Source organism: Ischnura elegans, chromosome 8, assembly GCF_921293095.1.
Source record: "Ischnura elegans chromosome 8, ioIscEleg1.1, whole genome shotgun sequence".
In the NCBI taxonomy this organism is placed as follows: Eukaryota; Metazoa; Arthropoda; class Insecta; order Odonata; family Coenagrionidae; genus Ischnura; species Ischnura elegans.
Window position 1 is genome coordinate 114,876,489 of NC_060253.1, and position 19,339 is coordinate 114,895,827.

Genomic DNA, 19,339 nt, shown 5'->3' on the forward strand with positions numbered 1-19,339 from the left:
AAGAATACACATTTTGGTCACAATTTTGATGGAATTGGTGGTTTGCCTTTCCTGTTGGCCCTAAAATTATTTCTATCGCAAATGTGCGATGATCTGCCATGTAATTTGTCATTAACTGTGTCTGCTTTAATGCAATTTTTGAAGATTTTTTTTGCAAGTCACTGCTAATTAATGGTTTATGTTGCAATTATTTACTAATTTCTTCCTTCTTAGTTAATCACACAAATAGCAGAGCGTATTAAAGGAACTTGATTGTCTTTCTTTTCACGTACTTTACTTACAACGCACAAAATAAGGTGTGGTAACATGTAGCAACAAACAAAGACAACAATGGTGAACCAAACAGACTACTGGCAATATTAATATGCACCCTTTAAATGAAACATAAACAATAAAAATCACCCACTCCAACACTTCCCCTTGATTTTTATCAACTTAAGCACATCACCAACACAATTTTCAATGTCCCCATTTCACGAAACATAAACAGTGCTTGCAAAAATGATAATGTAACATGACAACCCTTGAAATACGAAAAAAAAATCACTTTACTTAGGGAACAGTCAACCCAATCCTTTCGGGTAGTTCTGGAGTCTTTCTACATGTGAGAGACTTGGTAAGTAGGTCAGCTAGGTTGTCTCGGGACATTACATACTGCACCTTAATCAGGCCCCTCTTGACGCAGTCCTTGATGAAGTGTTACTTGATATCTATTGTCTTGGACCTCTGGTGGACCTCATCCTTTTCAGCCAAACGTGTATAATTATTCTCCCGATCTTGCAGTTTGTGCTTGAGATTCCAATAGTGCTGGACACTTTAGTACAAGTGGACGTGGAGCATGTAAAATTCAAGTTGGACAATCCAACCACATTCATAATTGTAGTAGAGATTCCTACACAGGCCATTATGAATTTTGTTATGCATTAGTATTAGTTTTTGTTTTGGTGGGGTATTGCATTCTTTGTTCTTTTTCCATCAGTGTGCCATCTAAACAGATAATCATTCCATCCCTCATTAGATTTAAGAAGGAAGTTCTTTATGTTCATTTATTTTTCTTTTGCCAATAAATGTCCAAAACCATTCACAATCTTAACAAGGTCATTTTGTTTCTGCTGTGCTTTGCATTGAGGTTCAAAATTCCCGTATTTTCCTTTTCTTTCGTGATCGCGTGCCGTGGAACCCACGTGGTTTTCCTATTAGTTAAGATCCGTCCACCGACAGTGGATTACGTGAAGGTATGCACTGTTGCTGCTGGCTTCCAACCAGTGGAGCCGGGGATCGAAATCGTCCAACATTAGAGTTTGCGAATTCATCTGATGGTACTTATCGTCGCAATATATATATTCATACCACCAAAAGCTCGATTCTCAACCAAGATCCGGAATCGAAAATGAGTACTTGCCAAGGTGAAAAATCGATTCCAATTCCAGTAGTACTTCAAACCACAAATTTATATACGACCGCGTTCCCAACAGTCATTTGAATTTTTGCGCCACGTAATCGTAATAAGAAAACACATATCTTCTATGGACTTGACGAAATCTCCACGACACTGCTCCTCTCTCGTCTTCCTTCCTCCATCTTCTCCCTCCTCGGTGCGCTGCTGGTCTTCTCTCGCCAGGCTTACAGAGTACATATCTGACTCCTAGCACCATCCACTCACATTTCAACCTCGACGCCTTGCACCGGGGCCTGTTTTATATCGTAGATCACGTGACACAAAAAACAATTGACATACGAAACCCTAAATCAGTTTAGAGCAAGGCCTCCTGTCTGCTGCTGTGCCCACGAATTTGAATGAGCAAAAGCTCGGGGCAGGGAACGAGTGAAGTGAAACAAAGAAAGAAATGGAACGAATACAAAAATATTACTTGTGCGGGCCATACCGTCACAAAATATATATATATTTTGTGCCGGTCCAGACTCCCGGGTATGATTTTGCCCAACCCCCCCCCTCCCTTTTCTCCAAAGACGTTAGGACGAGTGAGGTTAGCAAGGGAGACGACACATACGTATTTGTTTTTCCCCGAGTCAGAGGAGTTAGTCAGGGATTGCCTGAAAAACATGGTCCTTCTTCTTCTTCGTACGAGAGAGAGAGAGAGCACGAAACACACACTTTTTTGGGGCACACTATTTCAGCTTTAACGAGCTTCATGAGGGGAAAATAGGGGAATTGGGGCGTTGTTCGCTTACGCTTCCTTTCCGGTGAGGATCAGTTGCAGAAGCCACTCTGGCCAACAGACGGCGGATTGCATCTGCAAAAACGTGGCCGGTACGTCCTCCAAAATCTCGACCCCCTTCAATGCCCAGGAACATGCGTAGCAGAGTCCACAAGGGCCCTCCGCAGACTTTCCTCCTCTCCAGATGCGATTCCGACGTGGTGCGTTATAATTTCTCTCCTGCGTTGCTTGTGCGTCACCCTCGTTCTCTCAGGTGCGTTCAGTCTGTTCACCTTGTTCTCTCTCTCCCGTCTCTAACTTGGCCTTTTATCTGATTCCTTTACCCATCGTTCCCCGCACTAATGTCGTCTGCACCTTGCACGTATGGTGACGACGTTAGTGGGGAACTAGGCGAACTACAATCCCACATTTTCACCTCTCATTCGTTCACTGATTCACCATGTTATGAAAATTATAGAATTCAAGAAATACAAATAATTGCAATACAAAATTATATTACTCAAAATAAAATAAACCGTTTGGTAACAAAATAAGGGGTTCAGTCACAATATATATATATATATATATATATTCATACCACCGAAAGCAAATGAGTTCTCTTTATACCTGAAAAATTGTCCACTTTATCAGAATGTGCAGAGGTGAAGAATGAATTCCCATTTTTCATCATCACTAACTTAAGACAGAAGACCTTTTGCTTTCTGGGCGACTGCAATAGTATCCAGGTGCCTCAATGCCCATGGTAATTGGCCACAATTCACACAGTGGGTTTGAAATATAGCAGAGATAATATTTAGTTCAGAGCCCTGCTTAATATATCCCTGATTAATGTGCAGACACATTTGCATGCTGCTTGACTTTTACAGGAGCTAAGGACTCATGAATTGAATTTCTGTCTTTTGCAGGGTCAGAAATGATGTTGAAGAATGGTATTGCACCAAAGATTCAGAGACTTATCAAAGTGGAGAAGAATGAAGAGATTGTTGTTGCATGCATCCGGGCAATTGGGGAGTTGTGCAAGCATAATCCAGCTCAGGTGGGTGTGGAGTGAGTGAATGGTTGTTTGGGGCACGTGCACATGCTTTCATGCTGCTTTTGAGAATATGTATTCTAGTCCTTTTGAGTATCCATATCCATTTGTATCGGTGGTGTTCTTTTAAATAATTGTTTTGATGCCAATCATCTCTTAGGATACCACTTGGCTTTATTCTTTTTTGCTCTTAGTTGACATTATTTCCTGTTTCCTCTTTGTTGATGCCAGATTTAATTTGGCTCCAAAGAAGTTGAGGCATAATGGTTTTTATTTTGTTCATCCTCTGCTCTGGTAATAGCTCAGTGTTTTTTTTCTTTCAATTCAGACGTCAAAAGTGGTCCATGAGATTGGTATCCCATGGCTTGTGGACTTGTGTGTTGGACGTGTTGGGCAAGGATTGGGGAAAAATGAGCGTCGCATTAATGCTACTCAACATTGTCTGCAGATTATCCTCGACTGTTTTAGTGGCCTCAAAACAGCCGTGTCTGGAGGGAAAGAGGAGAAGAAACCGGATACCAAGCTTATTGAAGGTTTGTGATCCCACGCAAGAGTGCATTGGTGGCCACTTGGTGGTGACAGTGGGCCACTTTTCCAATTATGCTCGGCTCTCAGTTATGTATGTTAATGAGTGTAATGCTTTGTTTACAATTTGCATCAACTTATGTAGTTTTTATGTATCATCTTGGCATTTGAGTGAAGAAAAGAGGGGAGCATATAAAAGTATCATACAGAAGAAGGCAGCAATTAGAGTGGACCACAACATTAGCGATAGCGGTCCACTCAGATTTCTTCAAATATGCTGCCAGCTTGGAAAAGGGTGAAAACATGAATATTCCTATTTGACTGTGAGAGGCACAGCTGTTAATGGTTATATTGCTCGAAAATTTTGCAAAAGTAGTGTTCTGGCTATTTGTCATTGAACAAGGTGGCGGCATGCGAAATTTGAGCACTTTCACATTGTTTGGACCATACTACATAGTGCACATATGATGGATGGTTTAGGGATGCATGCCATGGATGATCAACATATCCCTTTGCACCCGACCTTACGCATCGTGTCTAATTGTGCATGAAGGGATTGCAAATGAAGGGAATGAGCCACATTCATTCCATTGATGGGTTTTCCTTTTGATGCACACGATAGGGGTTCCTTTGGTTTATTCTGCGTTAGTGGCAGGGAGTGAGTGGCCAAGGCATGTGCGTTAGACTTTTGATTTACAGCTTAGTGTGGCATTGCAAATATTTTATTAGCCCCCATTCATTCATCACTGGTTTCTGGAAAAATTAGCATTAAATTATCAGTACGGAGCACTTGGCATGAGGTTCCAGTACCTGTACATCAGTGGTGACATTCATAGAAAATGAAGTGAGTGCGGCCCAAAAGGCACAACAGGTGCAGGCATGTGCAGTATGTCAATGCCATTTTTTTGTGCTTAACAGCCATGCTTTGTTAGATCTAACCATGACTCGTGCAAGAAGACTCTTTGAAATGAAAAATACATATTGTGGACATAATGAGGAGTTGAGGAGTGAACCCTTGGAAAAAATCAATTTAGCTATGCTCAACTTCTCTACTCAATACAAAATGTGCTGTGGCAGTTTGCTGTTAGAGTTCAGATGAAGAATGATAGGTGACCACTTCCAGTCTATGCTATTTTTTTTCTCTGAAAGCCCCTTCAAAGCTGTAATGCCAATTTTTCGTTAATCCAAATATATATTTATTTCTATTTTTCCCTACAAACCAATCCTCAGATTGATACCAATTGAAACATGAAGCAGTGGAAATTACTTTGACCGAAATTTATTGTATCTATTATCCAATAAAGGTGATTATTGTAAAAGTCTTGGTGTTAAAATTTCAAATGACCTTAATCATTCAAAAATTGTGGGGTTTATAGGTAATTGAGTGAACCAATGTTTTCTTTTCCTCATTACAGAGTACAAGAAAGAGATAGATACGCTTTTAATGTGCATCTCAATGGCAACGACAGCTCGACTTGCGAGTGGGGATGGTCGTGATGCCTTAATTCTTCTTCTAACTCAGAATGTTCACTACAGTGTCCTGGACTGGGGTCTTCAGCTGGTGAGAAATGGAGGTTTGTACTGATCTGTAGTACTAGAGCTTAGCAGTTATGGTTACTGAGGTACAATTGAATTTTTACCTGCAATTATTACACATAACTATTATTTGTTGTAATCTACTTGCTGCTTTCTGAAACTTTTTCACACACACCCTAGCAGGGCGTGTAGTTTATGAAGCCTAAGTTGAGGGAACGAGGGTATCCCCTCTTGCATAGCTTTGCAGAGTTGCCATGAGCATTGTTGCAGCAGTCCAAGCAGTGAGAACTGGAAATACAGTAAACTCTCCATTATACGAAGCAGGATATTACGAAATTTTAAATAATTCAAAGTAAAATTGTGGTATCAGCAAAAAGCCTATTGTAAATACATGGTGCTACTCGATAATATAAATTTTTGATAATACAAAATGTTTTGAAAGTACAAACATTGGGTTTGGTCCCCAGGAGCAAATGGAATTCGTTTGTACCAAGTACAGCAAAAAAATTTTCATCAAAACTAGTTATTCTGGCGAAAGCAAAAAAAAAAAATAAATAACTGCCTCTGACAGTGGTACGATAGGAATCGAGTAGAAGTAGGTGTTCAGTAAAAATATAGTGGCTGACACAATTTCCCTATTTATGTGCATACTCGTAAACATCTCTACGACCATACTTCGTAGTTTAACATGTGAGGAAGGTTGCACGGAGCATTTCTTACACTCCCACGGAAAGGCTACAAAATTGAATCATTCATATCCAAGAAAATGCTGCTAGTCCATAAAATTTCTCAAATTTTGACGTTCTTGTGGGTAAATAAGCAACTTTGTGGCACCACTTTGCAAATCAACAGTTTGGAAACGTGAGGAAGGAAGAGTCACTCAATGATAGAGGAAATATTTTTATTTTATAAACATGATCAACAAACTTGCCTGATGATGCTTGAATTACATCGTGTGTTGGGCTGATTATTTTGTAATTATCGTGTAGATATAAAATTTTGCAATGTTGGGGTACCTTCATGAACCCTTGAAAATTATACCTCAATACGTAGCCCTTCTTTAGTTTTTAGGTTTCATTCTTCACCGCATTGATAATGATGCTATATAATGCTGATGTAGAAAAAAAGATTTTTTTTAGTTTTAGTGCTAGAAATAGGTGTACCATAAAAGAAAATAAATATAAGCCCATAAAGGAGAAAGAAAAAACTACAGTGGAACCTCGTTAAAGCAAGTACGGGCTATTGCGCGATCCCCACCACTACGAGAGATAGCCAAGGTACCATCAATTGACCCTATAATAAGCATGTAAAATAAATTGTTTTTATGAGGCCCTTTTGGTGTTGGCACTCGTCATAGCGAGAGTTTCCATCACCAGAAAACCTTCACCTAGAGTCCCTAATCTTTGTAATTTCTGGCGATCTGTTAGAAATGAAGTTAACAATGAGTGCTCAGTCTCAAATTCATGTAGTAAACTGTCGTTTGATAAATATGTAGTTCATTTCGGTGAAAATATTGTGGCATTAAAATTTGAGAATGCTCAATCTTCTTTTGTTCTTCGGGCAGCAGAATGCAGACGGCAGCATACCCGCACGTCCGTGAGTTGCGTGAATAGAAAGTATTTGAAGGTAGACACGATGGCCAAAAAGTGCAAAACTTGCCTAAGCAAGAAAATAAAATTAATAGAGAAATATGAGTGGCATAATTAATTTTTCTTCCTATTTGCTCTTCACCGTTAAAAATACAAAAGCGCCCGAGGAATGCAGATCATGAAGAGTTAGAAGGAGCCTAATTGTTCAGGTGTTTTTGCCCACTTCATTCCACAGGAATGTCTGAGAAAGAGGCTATGCCTAAGCCTAAAGCAGAATACCGTCAACTGGTCTAAATTTGGATACTTTTATTGGTAATTTACAAATAAAGAGTTTGGTTTTTGATTTACGCTAATATTTTGTTTACTAAACCCATTCAATGTGGATGTCATTCATGAGTGACATTTGCGACTTGCCACCCGCGTGGATGTCTTTCATGAATGACATGGCCTTGGGTCCTTTCTCATGCGTTATATGGGTACCACGCTCAGCCCCATCGGTTTGCCGCCACTACGCTGCTCTTCAGTTGGTTCCTACCTTCTCTCTAATGTGCTCCATTTTTGGTTACGTCAATTTTTCTTTTCTATGGATTTTTGAATTTTGTTGTATTTTTTTACGAGAAATTTTGGTGATAAAGTTTTTATTTGATAGTTTTTATTTGACTTTCTTTTTAGAATTGACGTCTTCTTGAAGAATTTTTTCTTCTGTTCTGAAAAACCATAGTTTTAAAAATCTTGATTGTGGTCATATTGTGATAGCTAGTAAGTTTTTTAGTTTACCGATATTTCGAGAATCTATGGCAAGGGATCGTTTTCTCGGGATTTTATAAGCCTACATTTTGCAAGAAATCCCAATGAAAACGGGACGGGGTCTTTGTATAGATGAGTCGATGGTACTGTGGAGAGGCTGTAATTTCCTATGGTAAGCACTGAGACAAGGAACTACAGGAGTTGGCTGGGATTGGGAGCAGTTAGGAACGCGGAGAGGCAAACGAGAAGGGATCAGGGAAAAGCGCTTCTGTGGATAGAGGGCAACGGTGCGACGCACTTTCCTACCAATAAAAAAATAATGACCAGGGAGGGAGTAGGATCCTCGGGACAACTGCAAGCCTATGAATGTTGGGAGGAAAGCCCACGCATCAAATGGCTTTTTGGGACGAAAGGCCGAAAATATAAGTAACAACACGTCCCAACGTGGAGGAATTGAAGTACCGGTCATCAAATGCAAAAGATATTTTCGACAGCCGAGTTACAACGGTAAAAAAACATAAACATTTTAAATTAAGAAAGAAGAACTTTGTACTTTCACATTAATATTTAATCACGACCATGGTTTCAACGTTAGACGTCATCATCAGGTGAACTCTACAGAGGTCCATCACATCCTTTTATACCAGGCTAGGAGGGGGAGGGAGGAAGGTAATTAGGTTGAAAGGATTGGTTAACAGAGAAGAGGGAGGGGGGAAAAAAACCTTGGTCATGTGGTATGGAAGAAGTTAGGGGGAGGAGGCTCCCTTATGGGGGGCACGGCAAGTGGAGGGGGGGGGGTTCAGGTGAGAGAGAGAGAGAGGCCGAAGAGTTCGTCATGTCATTAGCCCAGGAATTTAGGAATTGAATTAGAATTTAGGAGTGGGAGGCTTAAAAGAGGGGAATGGTAGTCATACAAAAATTCGTTTACAATTTTGTCATTGGAACGTACGTGCTGCAAAATTTCCATTTGTTCCAAAGCGTCTAATCTAGGTCCTTTAGGTTCATAATGAAGCACTTCAAACACAAAATCACTTTGATGATTGTTATCTAACAAATGTATAGCAAATTGTGAAGTAGTCTTTTTATTTCTCTGGCAGGCTTGATGTTCTTTTACCCGCTCTTGAAATTGTCGCCCCGTTTGCCCAACATACACCGCGTTGCATTCACATTTTAGTCTATACACCCCACTCCTTTCTTCTCTTGGGATGGGATCTTTGGAACAAATGGAAATTTTGCAGCACGTACGTTCCAATGACAACATTGTAAACGAATTTTTGTATGACTACCATTCCCCTCTTTTAAGCCTCCCACTCCTAAATTCTAATTCAATTCCTAAATTCCTGGGCTAATGACATGACGAACTCTTCGGCCTCTCTCTCTCTCTCACCTGAACCCCCCCCCCCTCCACTTGCCGTGCCCCCCATAAGGGAGCCTCCTCCCCCTAACTTCTTCCATACCACATGACCAAGGTTTTTTTCCCCCCTCCCTCTTCTCTGTTAACCAATCCTTTCAACCTAATTACCTTCCTCCCTCCCCCTCCTAGCCTGGTATAAAAGGATGTGATGGACCTCTGTAGAGTTCACCTGATGATGACGTCTAACGTTGAAACCATGGTCGTGATTAAATATTAATGTGAAAGTACAAAGTTCTTCTTTCTTAATTTAATTATGAATCGCTTTCACCAAGTTACGCCTCAAACAATTAATTTCATAAACATTTTGTCAGCAATACTATTCATCCTTCAAAAATTTATAAAAACGACCATTGAGCCAGAGCAGAAAACATAACCCTATTATCATTTTGAAATAGAACTAGACAAAAATGTTTCAAAAGAGAGAGGAGTCAAAGATATGTTATGGATAGAGATGTGCAAATAGTATCCGCGAATACTCGAATACCTCAAATACTAGAAAGTATTCGATATTTGAGATCTCGAATAGTTATGCCAAAGGTACCGTCTCGAATACCTCGAATACTTTGAATTTCGTGTCGTACACTGTCGCACGCATGTCGTTGGTAGTTGACTCGGAAAAATGAGGCAAACTCTAGTCGTTTAGTGCATGCAGCACCGTTTTAGGCAAGCTGACGAACTACATTAAAGTCGCGGGTTAGAGCGGTGAAAAGAGTTCGACGTGGGGAACCGATATTGATCCGGTGAAAAAATCCGAAAATCCCAGGTGTCCCCCATCAGGAGAACCTCAGTGCCGTGGGATAGCATCATTGGCGCATTTCCCACGATCCGCTATCCCCCTCCATTCAGCGCCCCACCCCCTCCGACGATTTCCTCTTCTCCGAAATCAAACAAAAGGTCCCGGCTCGCGCAGAGATCGTATTACGAAGATCTCAGCTTCGAAAAAAATTTCAAGTTACCGGAAAATAATAGAATCGCGTTTAACCCTTCACTCTTTCTCCCCCACTGACCATTATCCCGCATCCATCTTTTGATAAAAATGAGGCGAGGTGTTTGCCATGTGTCCTTTGTGGCTAATAACGACAGGCACTTATTTTGAATCTTCCCCAGGAGATGAAAGTACCATAGGGAGGAACTCAGTGCCGTGGGATAGTGACATTGGCGCATTTCCCACGATCTGCTATCCCCCTCCATTCAGCATTCCCACACCCACTCTGACGATTTCCTCTTCTCCGAAATCAAACAAAAGATCCCAGCTCGCGCAGGGAGACGTTAGAATTATTATTATTAGAGTTATTACGAAGACCTTAGCTTCAAAAAAAATATCAAGTCACACGAGAACAATAAAAACGTGTCTCACGCCCCCCCCTCCCTCTACACACCCACTGGCTTTTTTCTGCTTACATGCTTCGAAGTTCCCCATTTCTGGAGGTCAACTGCTGCATGAGTCATCTACTAGCCCAAAAGTTGTCTAATAATGACTTTAGGCAATTGATTTGACACTTTTATTGGATTGAAATATTAGTAATATGCGCGTAATTTAAGAAAGAATAAGACCAAACACGACATATTTCTGACTTTTATTACGCAGGAAAATAAATGCCAGAAAGAGGAAGAAATACGACAGAGGCTTAGCATTTTGGCGTAATGCTCAAATAGGGTGCTTTCCTATTATTTTTTATTGCCCGAATCGAAATATTAATACTCATGGAGTACATATTTAACGCTTTTAGATTTTTATAAGACGATATCTATTTTTCGCGATTAAATTAAAAGTGAAAATTTTCAAGCGCGGGGGTAAGTATGAATGCCGGGAAAAACTCCGCGTGACGTCGTTCTGCTTCCCGCTGCCGCAAGTAAGGTGACCTTGGGGCGAGGCTCTGAGCGCTAATACGACGCAGGATGCTAGCAGGTAGCCGAGTACCATGCTAGCTGGTAGCGCTTGGCTTAAATGAGGATTATTAATACCTTATCAAGCGAAGAAAACTTTCCGACCACAGCCAGTTTTAATAAGTGATTATTAAGACATGTTTCCCTGATCTTTGTGCCTCATGCATGCATTGGTAACCTTAGACGATGTAAACTCCTATCCTCTCGTGTAGAAACTAGGTCCCTGTGATGTCACGTGGAGTGGCATCGCATGGGCGCCAATCTGGCCTTTATCAAATGAGGATAAAATTGACCATTGCCATTGGTTAAACCGGTATTTCTAGAACCAAATAATTAGTATATTATGAATACACCAATGGTGGATAATGAATCACAATCAGTGCCTTTCATTTTCTTTAATGAAGGAAACTACCATATTGTTTACATAAAATTAAAATATTCCATTAATCAACTAAATTCCTGTTGGAATTCTTTAAAGGCAATCACAATTACTTGCCAAAATCTCTTTCCTGCTGCATAGGCGACCTAGTCAAACATTTTCACATTCATCGTTTAGTATTCGAGGTATTCGAAATTCAAGGTATTCGAATATTTGAGCAATGATTTGTTATTCGAATTCGATATTCGAATTCGAGAAATCTACTATTCGACCCATCCCTAGTTATGGATATAAAATAAATGTATTTATAGAAATGATACCTATGACTATTAATCTCTTGCTTATTCCATACACAATGCATTAAAAGCAAATAAAATTCTATTACCAAAAGTCAGACACCAAAAAATGATATTTTCACAGAAGATTACGGAGAATTTTATCCGTGGAAGAAAAAGAAATGCGGGTTGCATAACTACGTATTTTCAGCAGAGCGGATGTCATTCATAAAAGTCATTTTTTTTATCACGAAAAATGATGTGAAACCTACTTATTGATATTTTTAAATGGTTTAAGGTAACTCAAAACACAATTACAGATATGAAAACGCAAAAATTTGAGTTCCTACACTGGGAAAGAAATTTGCATTTAGACCTGCATTGAATGGGTTACGAATTAAAAATCAGTCAAATTATGCATTCATACCGTTTTAATGAACCCATCCTATGTTTTCTGACCAAAAAAAAGAATAACGCATATGCGACTCCAACCGCCATTCCGGTATTGAGTCGGACAGTCTTTTAATTTTCACAGAAATACTGTATAAGCTTGTGTAAGAGGCGCACCCCTATTTTGAGGATCGAAGCTATAAAGAAAAAAAATTTTGCGACTTTTTTTATCCTATCGTGCGGTGTTGCAGACGTATGCCTGGAATTTCGACAGTTATCGAAATGTCCTCTTTTAGTACTATTTGAAAAAGGAAATTTTGATAACTGCGGCGGCATAAGAGGGAGTAGAAAGAGTTCCGATCCTCTCTTTGTATACGCCATCGCTCTACGTTGCTTGTCCTACTCACGAAAAATTTTGTTTAAAAGCTCTCTCAGGAGTATTGCAATAGAATTGCAGCCGTGGAAATTTTTAAGGCAAAACACGACAGGCAAATGGCATGAGCTTTCCCAAGAGATTGAACAACAATCGGGGCAATCTCAGCGCCGTAGGATAATAACCACGTCGTAGATTTAAGGCCCCTTGCACACACACCGATTTTGGACGGCCGGTAAAATATCGGCCGTCCACATTCCAATGGTGAACAATGGGAGAGCATTGGAGCTTGCACACGTACCGACCACACGCCGGCACCGGCAAAATGCCGGTTAGCTGCCGGCTATTGTCACTGTGGATCGCCGGCGCCGGCTCAAAAACTTAGCAACGTATCGTTTGACCGGTAAAAATCCGTCGTGTGTGCAAGCATCGCTTCGCCGGTAAAATATCGGCCAATATTTTACCGGCCGTCCAAAATCGGTGTGTGATCAAGGGGCCTAACGGAACTACATCTCTGGCTCTCCATCAGCTAATGCCTCGGCCGTTTTTTTTCCTTTCTGAGACTCCACAGGAAAATATCAAGTTACATGGGAACAATGGAAACGTGTGTCATCCCTACCCCATTCCACCAACTGACCTTTTTCGGTCTACCAGGTTCAATTCCCCGAGTTTCTGGAGGTCAAATGCTACGTGAGTCACCTTCTGAGCTCGAAGATATCTCGATATCTTTCAGAAATTCTATGACACGCACGAGGTTCTAAAAAGAATTAGACCTAACGCGACGTAAATCTTACAGCATTTAAGTTTTTTGAGCTCTAATTGATTGACACAAAGATTTATAGCTAAAATAAGGCTACTAATATTCAACATAGGCCAAACAGCACAATTTCGGAAGAAACAAGCGTAGCATAAGCGCATTCAAACAAGACGAGACGGACTGGAAACTCAGGCAACGAAAACTGCGTATATCACATTGCTGCGCCTTCGCCCCTTCGCTCGTAGTTTTAAATACGGAGGGGAGGGAGCCCTCTTCCCTTGACCTCTCCTTCAGCGCTCTTAACTTATAAGCATTTCCGATTTCTTCTATCCACCATTAAGTCCAACAATGAGCACACTCGTTCGAATTTTTTCAACCGCAGGTTGTGACACCAATATTACTATATGCAGTATAAATGCCGCGGGATGCCCACTCGTGGCAATAAATTTAGCGCGCGCTCCGGAGCGAATCACCCCGCGCGATCTTTTCAATGTTCACCTCTGGGGTACCGACGTGACGGCGCGATGCTTGCAAGAAATTCAAACAGGAGCATTTTAAAAATACGTCACTAAGGGAGAAACTCCCCTGCCTGCCGCTTGATTTTGACCCAGGGTTTCAGATGACTGACTCACGCTGAAAACCAAGGCCACTCAGTTCCCCTTGAACTTGCAACCGGTGAAGGGGAGGGGGGGAAGATAAGAAGTTTGTGTAAGAGGCGCACCCCCATTTTCGGCTGCAATATCTGGGAAAAAAGGTGCGCCTCTTACACGCGCTTATACGGTAAGTCTTTACAGGCTCTTTCTTTCTGGATTTGGACACACAACTGTTGAAAAAATGTTACTTAATCAAGAAAAAACGTCGCAGGGCTGGTTACGGGATAATTTTTGGTATGGGGGCTATGGAGCTGCATCATAATAAAAAATATTTTGAGTGAAGAATTAAAAACACCATATTTATTGTTGATCCATATTTCAGCAAACATAATAACCATCAAGGTCTACATTAAAATGGAAATAGGTCACTCTTTTGCTTATTTTTACCTTGTGTGGGGGGCTCTATAGCTTTTTCTCAATTTGAAGTAAATCCACTAAACACCTGTCGTCTGTGTCCGGCCATTTAAAATGTTTTCCCGTGTTCCGTTCTCATCAAATTTCTAGTTCTTCGTCCTCAACACCTTTCACTCATGCAACATAATAACTGACACTTTTCTTGCTCGAAAAGTTAACTAACACCCAATCTCCAACTTGCGGTCCCTCAGGAACGTTTATTTCCTTTTCCTCGCGAAGTTCTATTACCACATCGTTTGAAGATTCCTCTTCTAACATTGGATCATTAAAATGAGAAATTTGCACTGATCTTTGATATTTTTTGCAACTTTTTAGCACCCGACATGCCCAGATAGGTTTACCACTCGTATACCCCTCTTATATTTTATGTTATATTAATCCTTTACAAAATAGTGTACAGTGTATTCATCCCTTAAAAACTTTTCCATTAGCTACCATATCATACGTCATAAAAAAACTGAGAAAAATGGTTATTTTAATGTTTTTAAAGTTTTTTTTTTTTTTTTTTTTCAATTTTCACCCCCTAGATCTTTTCAACCCTAGTGAAGTTTGTCTCTCTCTTGACCCTGATAGCCTTAAAAAATCAGTTTTTTTTTCGATCAGAAGCAGATAACATTAATAAAAGTCCCTTGAAAAGCGATAAGTTTAGATAAGGGGTTGTTTTCCCCAATTTAGGAGTTGCGTAAAAATGGAGGTCGATAGAAAAAAACGGAGGTCATTTTCGGATTCAGCGACCCAAAATTAGCCAGAAACACCCTAAATTGTAGCCAGGAATTTTTTGAACTATTTCTTTTGCAGAACAGTGTAATTGCTTACCTTAGTTTTATCACCTTTTTGTGAAAATTGGAACTGCTATAGCTGTTTTTAATTGTTTTGGGAATTCACCTGTTATCATACTCAAGTTAGTGATATGGGTAAAAACTAGAGATGTGCGAATAGTATCCGCGAATACTCGAATACCTAGAATACTAGAAAGTATTCGAGGTCTCGAATAGTTATGCGAAAAGTACCGCCTCAAATACCTCGAATACTTTGAATTTTGCGTCGTACACTGTCGCACGCACATCGTTGGTAGTAGACTCGGAAAAATGTAGAGAACTATAGTCTTTTAGTGCATGCAGCGCCGTTTTAGGCAAGTTGACGCACTACATCAAATTCGCGGGTTAGAGCGGTGACAAGAGTTCGACCTGAGGAACCTAAATTGATCAGGGTGAAAAAATCCGAAAATCCCCTGTTTCCCCCACCAGGAAAACCTCAGTGCCATGGGATGGTAACTACGTAATTCCCTAAATCTGCTTCCCCCTCCATCCATCAGCCCTCGGCCCCTCCTCCGATGCTTTCCTCCTCTTCGAAATCAAACAAAAAGCCCCAGCTCGAGCAGGTTTCCTATAAATGAGAAGAAGTGTTTACCATGTGTCATTTATGGCTAATAAGGACAGGCACTCTTGAATATTTGAATCGTTTCCAGGAGATGAAACTACCATAGGGAGAAACTCAGTGCCGTGGGATAGTAACATTGGCGCATTTCCGACGATCTGCTATCCCCCTCCATTCAGCACTCGCCTCACACACTCTGACGCTTTCCTCTTCTCCGAAATCAAACAAAAGGTCCTCGCTCGCGCTGTGATCATGTTACGAAGACCTTAGCTTCGAAAAAAATATTAAGCTACACGAGAACAATGAAGACTTGTCTCACGCCCCCCTTTTCTAACCCACTGACCTTTTTCTGCCTACCTGCTTCGAAGTTCCCCATTTCTAGAGGTCAACTGCTGCATGTGTACCGTGGGATAGTTACATTAGCGCATTTCCCAAGATCCGCTATCCCCCTCCATTCAGCACTAGCCCCCCTCTGAGGCTTTCCTCTTCTCCGAAATAAAAAAAAGGTCCCAGGTCGCGCTGGGATCATATTACGAAGACCTTAGCTTTGAAAAAAATATCTAGTTACACGAGAACAATAGAAATGTGTTTCGCGCCCCCCTTTTCTCACCCACTGACCTTTTTCAGCCTACCTGCTTCTATGTTCCCAGTTTCTGGAGGTCAACTGCTGCATGAATCACCTATTAGCCCAAAAGGTGTCTAACAATGACTTTTGGCAATTGGTATTACACCTTTATTGGATTGATATACAGTGAGTCCTCGTTTAACGTCACTTACCGTTCCTGAAAAATGTGACGATAAACGAAATGACGTTAATGGAAACATAATATCCCATAAGAAACAATGTAAAAAGTGAATATCGGCTCCTGGACCTCACAATTCCTACACGAAAAAATTTTAGCTTATCATATCTGGGGCATTTTTTACGATGGGAATTCCAAGCTATGGCATAAATACGAGTTCCTGTCTTCATCGACGACAATAGCAGCACTGACGTAAATCCTTCTCCATTTTTGTAACTTCCCGCATTTGCATTTCAGCTTCGCTATGGTGGTCGCCCGGGCGAGCGTCGCCTGGGCATCATCATCGCTGAAACATCGTCGCAGTTACAGGAACCAAAATTATTGTGAACATGGCGAAAAAAGTGACGACAAAAACTCCAAGTTCTACACGGAATAATTCCTTGAAATCACTTTTTAGGTTCCCGAAAGCCATTATGTCAAGTAAAACCTTGCGCACCTACCTAAGAATTCATTTAGCAGAAAATTTGCTAAAACCGCAATTGCAATTAACAATAAACACACCGTTTTACACTTCTTTTAGACTGACTGTATTCCCGCCCACAAAACGAACAACCTGCAACGCCCGTCGCTTGGCGTTTTTTTCTCGAGCGAAATTTAAAAGCCTTGACGTTATCGCGAAGCGAAGGTGTGATAAACGAATTATGGTCTCAAAACTTTCGTGACGTTATTGCGAAATGACGTTAAACGGGGTGACGTAGAACGAGGACTCACTGTATTAGTAATGTGCGTGTAATTTAAAGAAGAATAAGACCAGACGCGACGCATTTCTAACTTTTTTTAAGCATTTTACACGATGAAATAAATGTCAAACTACGACGGAGACGTAGCATTCTAGCGAGACTCGGTATGAGCAGCAGAGCTTCTCCGAAGTTGATGCGGTATTTTTTCCGAAAACATATATCAAGTTACAATTTATGAGTGGTGCTATAAATCTTTATTGTTACAGTCCCAGACGAAGGGATATTTTCTCAGGATATTTGTTTTCTCCCTGCTAGCAATTCGATTTCATGTGCTTAACTCGTGAGAACTCCCAAAGATGGACTGAAAATAATTGAAGAGAATCCGGTGGAGAAGAGCTTGTATTTTACAAAATGCCTCAGATTGTCAGCTAGCACTTGGCAGAAGTAGTGGGGGTAAAGCGATTTCAGTTGAATTAATTATATGCCCAATTGTTTCCATAAAATTAAAATATTCCATTAATCAGCTAAATTCCTGTTCTAATCCTTTAAAGGAAATCAAAATTACTCCCCAAAATCTTGTGTTGTGTGCTGCATATGCAACCGAGTCAAACATTCCAGCACAGGGGCGCCGACTTATAAAAAATATTGGGGGGGCCCATATATATCGGGGGTCTTACCCCGGGAAGAGGTTAAATTCAAAGTGTGTCTCAGCACCGTAACACTATCATAATTCACACCACTTGTTTTCAGTTAACCTGCTTGCTACCTTAAAATTATTTGTTTTAACACATTATTGAATGCATTTTAAAAGGTATCTATCGTCAAACATGGGAAAATACCAATATATTTTTGTGATTTTCCCAAAGCATAATATAACTTAATTATTTTCTTGAATTATTGAGGGGGCTCAGCCCCCCCTAACGAATATTTGAGGGGGCTCGGGCCCCCTCAGGCCCCATGGAGTCGGCGCCACTGTTCCAGCATTCATCGTTTAGTATTAGAGGTATTCGAATATTCGAGCAATGATTTAATATTCGAGTTCGAGAAATCTGCTATTCGACCCATCTCTAGTAAAAACCTGTGCAATCAGATCATTAATTTTTAAAAATAACAATGTTACTGATTTTATCATAACCCATTGAATTTCTAGGCTTCATTTCTTCAATGTCTTTAACATCAGGAGGACAGAAATACAATGATTGAGCTACATCACAGTTTGGAAACCAATGCTCATAATGATTTTCGATGCAAATACGGGTTCACTCGTTATATGGCAGTACAGTCACAGTTATCTGCTACATCATTCCCTCCACCCCACCCATTGGAGAGAGTTTGTGTCAGTCCATAGGAGTCCAATAGTGCTTCCTACCCTCCCTGTTAGCATGTGTGGAGTGTTGTCACATTCTCATATGGTGTAGAGAACAAACATGACCTGACACAGGGAAACTAACAACATTGTAGAAACCAGTATGCCTAATAGGGAAGTGCACTAATTTTTTTTTATTGCTGAATTTGAAAGTTTAGCCTAAAAAAGAAACTTTAGTATAGTCACTTTTATTTTCTGCAACTGGGGTATGCACTTTAAAACGTTTTGAAAGTCGGAAAATTTCATGTTGCGCTGAAACACAGTGCCTCCATCTTGATTGAGATGTGACGTCACAAGGCAGTAGTCACCAGTGGAGTATCGCTGTATTCCGTCGCCTTCTTTAGCGCGGCGAGAGTTTCCGGGAATCGGTGGAGTTTGCTTCCTAAAAATGTCGTCTAGTACCGAAAACATGAATTCAAAATAGAATTATAAATGATTTTTTGTTCCAAATTTCATCTCGACGTCGAAACAAAAGCCTGGAGAAGATATTCACTCCCGTGCCTTAAGCACAAGCTATACGGAATAAATGGTTCAAGGCTGCTCCTGACTCTTACCTATCGATGATATTCTGTTTTGAAGATCATTTGAATGTATTGTAAGATCAAATTGATATTTATATTATAATAATTTACTTAATAGGTACCTCAGTCACATCAGAAAGTGTGTTGAGTCAAAATATAGCATCTTCCGCGTAGACCTACGTAATTTATAAACTGAAAGTAGTTTGGTTAAAGAATTATGGCGCGACTGTTTTTTTTACACGACCGGGCAAAATGCGTACTTTGCCCATGATATGTGCATATATGATAACAAACGATTTTTGTTAAAGTTAATCTTTATTTGTTGAAATTAGTACATTTATAGGTGATACAGATATAAAGGTACACGGCAGGTCGCGCGGCGTAATTTGTACTCCACTGGTGACGGGTTCATCTTGCTGATCTAAAAAATTAGCTACAATACC

The 19,339-nt window shown here is 40.4% G+C and overlaps 1 protein-coding gene across 1 annotated transcript in view; it reads left to right on the plus strand.

Annotated features, from left to right (window-relative positions):
* Positions 1–19,339, plus strand: part of LOC124163447 (protein unc-45 homolog B) — a 233,099-nt gene that overhangs the window by 45,037 nt on the left and 168,723 nt on the right. Inside the window, exons 6-8 of the mRNA XM_046540368.1 lie at positions 3,086–3,216; positions 3,539–3,743; positions 5,151–5,309. Of these exons, the coding sequence (XP_046396324.1) occupies positions 3,086–3,216; positions 3,539–3,743; positions 5,151–5,309 (495 nt within the window). The remainder of the gene's footprint in view (positions 1–3,085; positions 3,217–3,538; positions 3,744–5,150; positions 5,310–19,339) is intronic.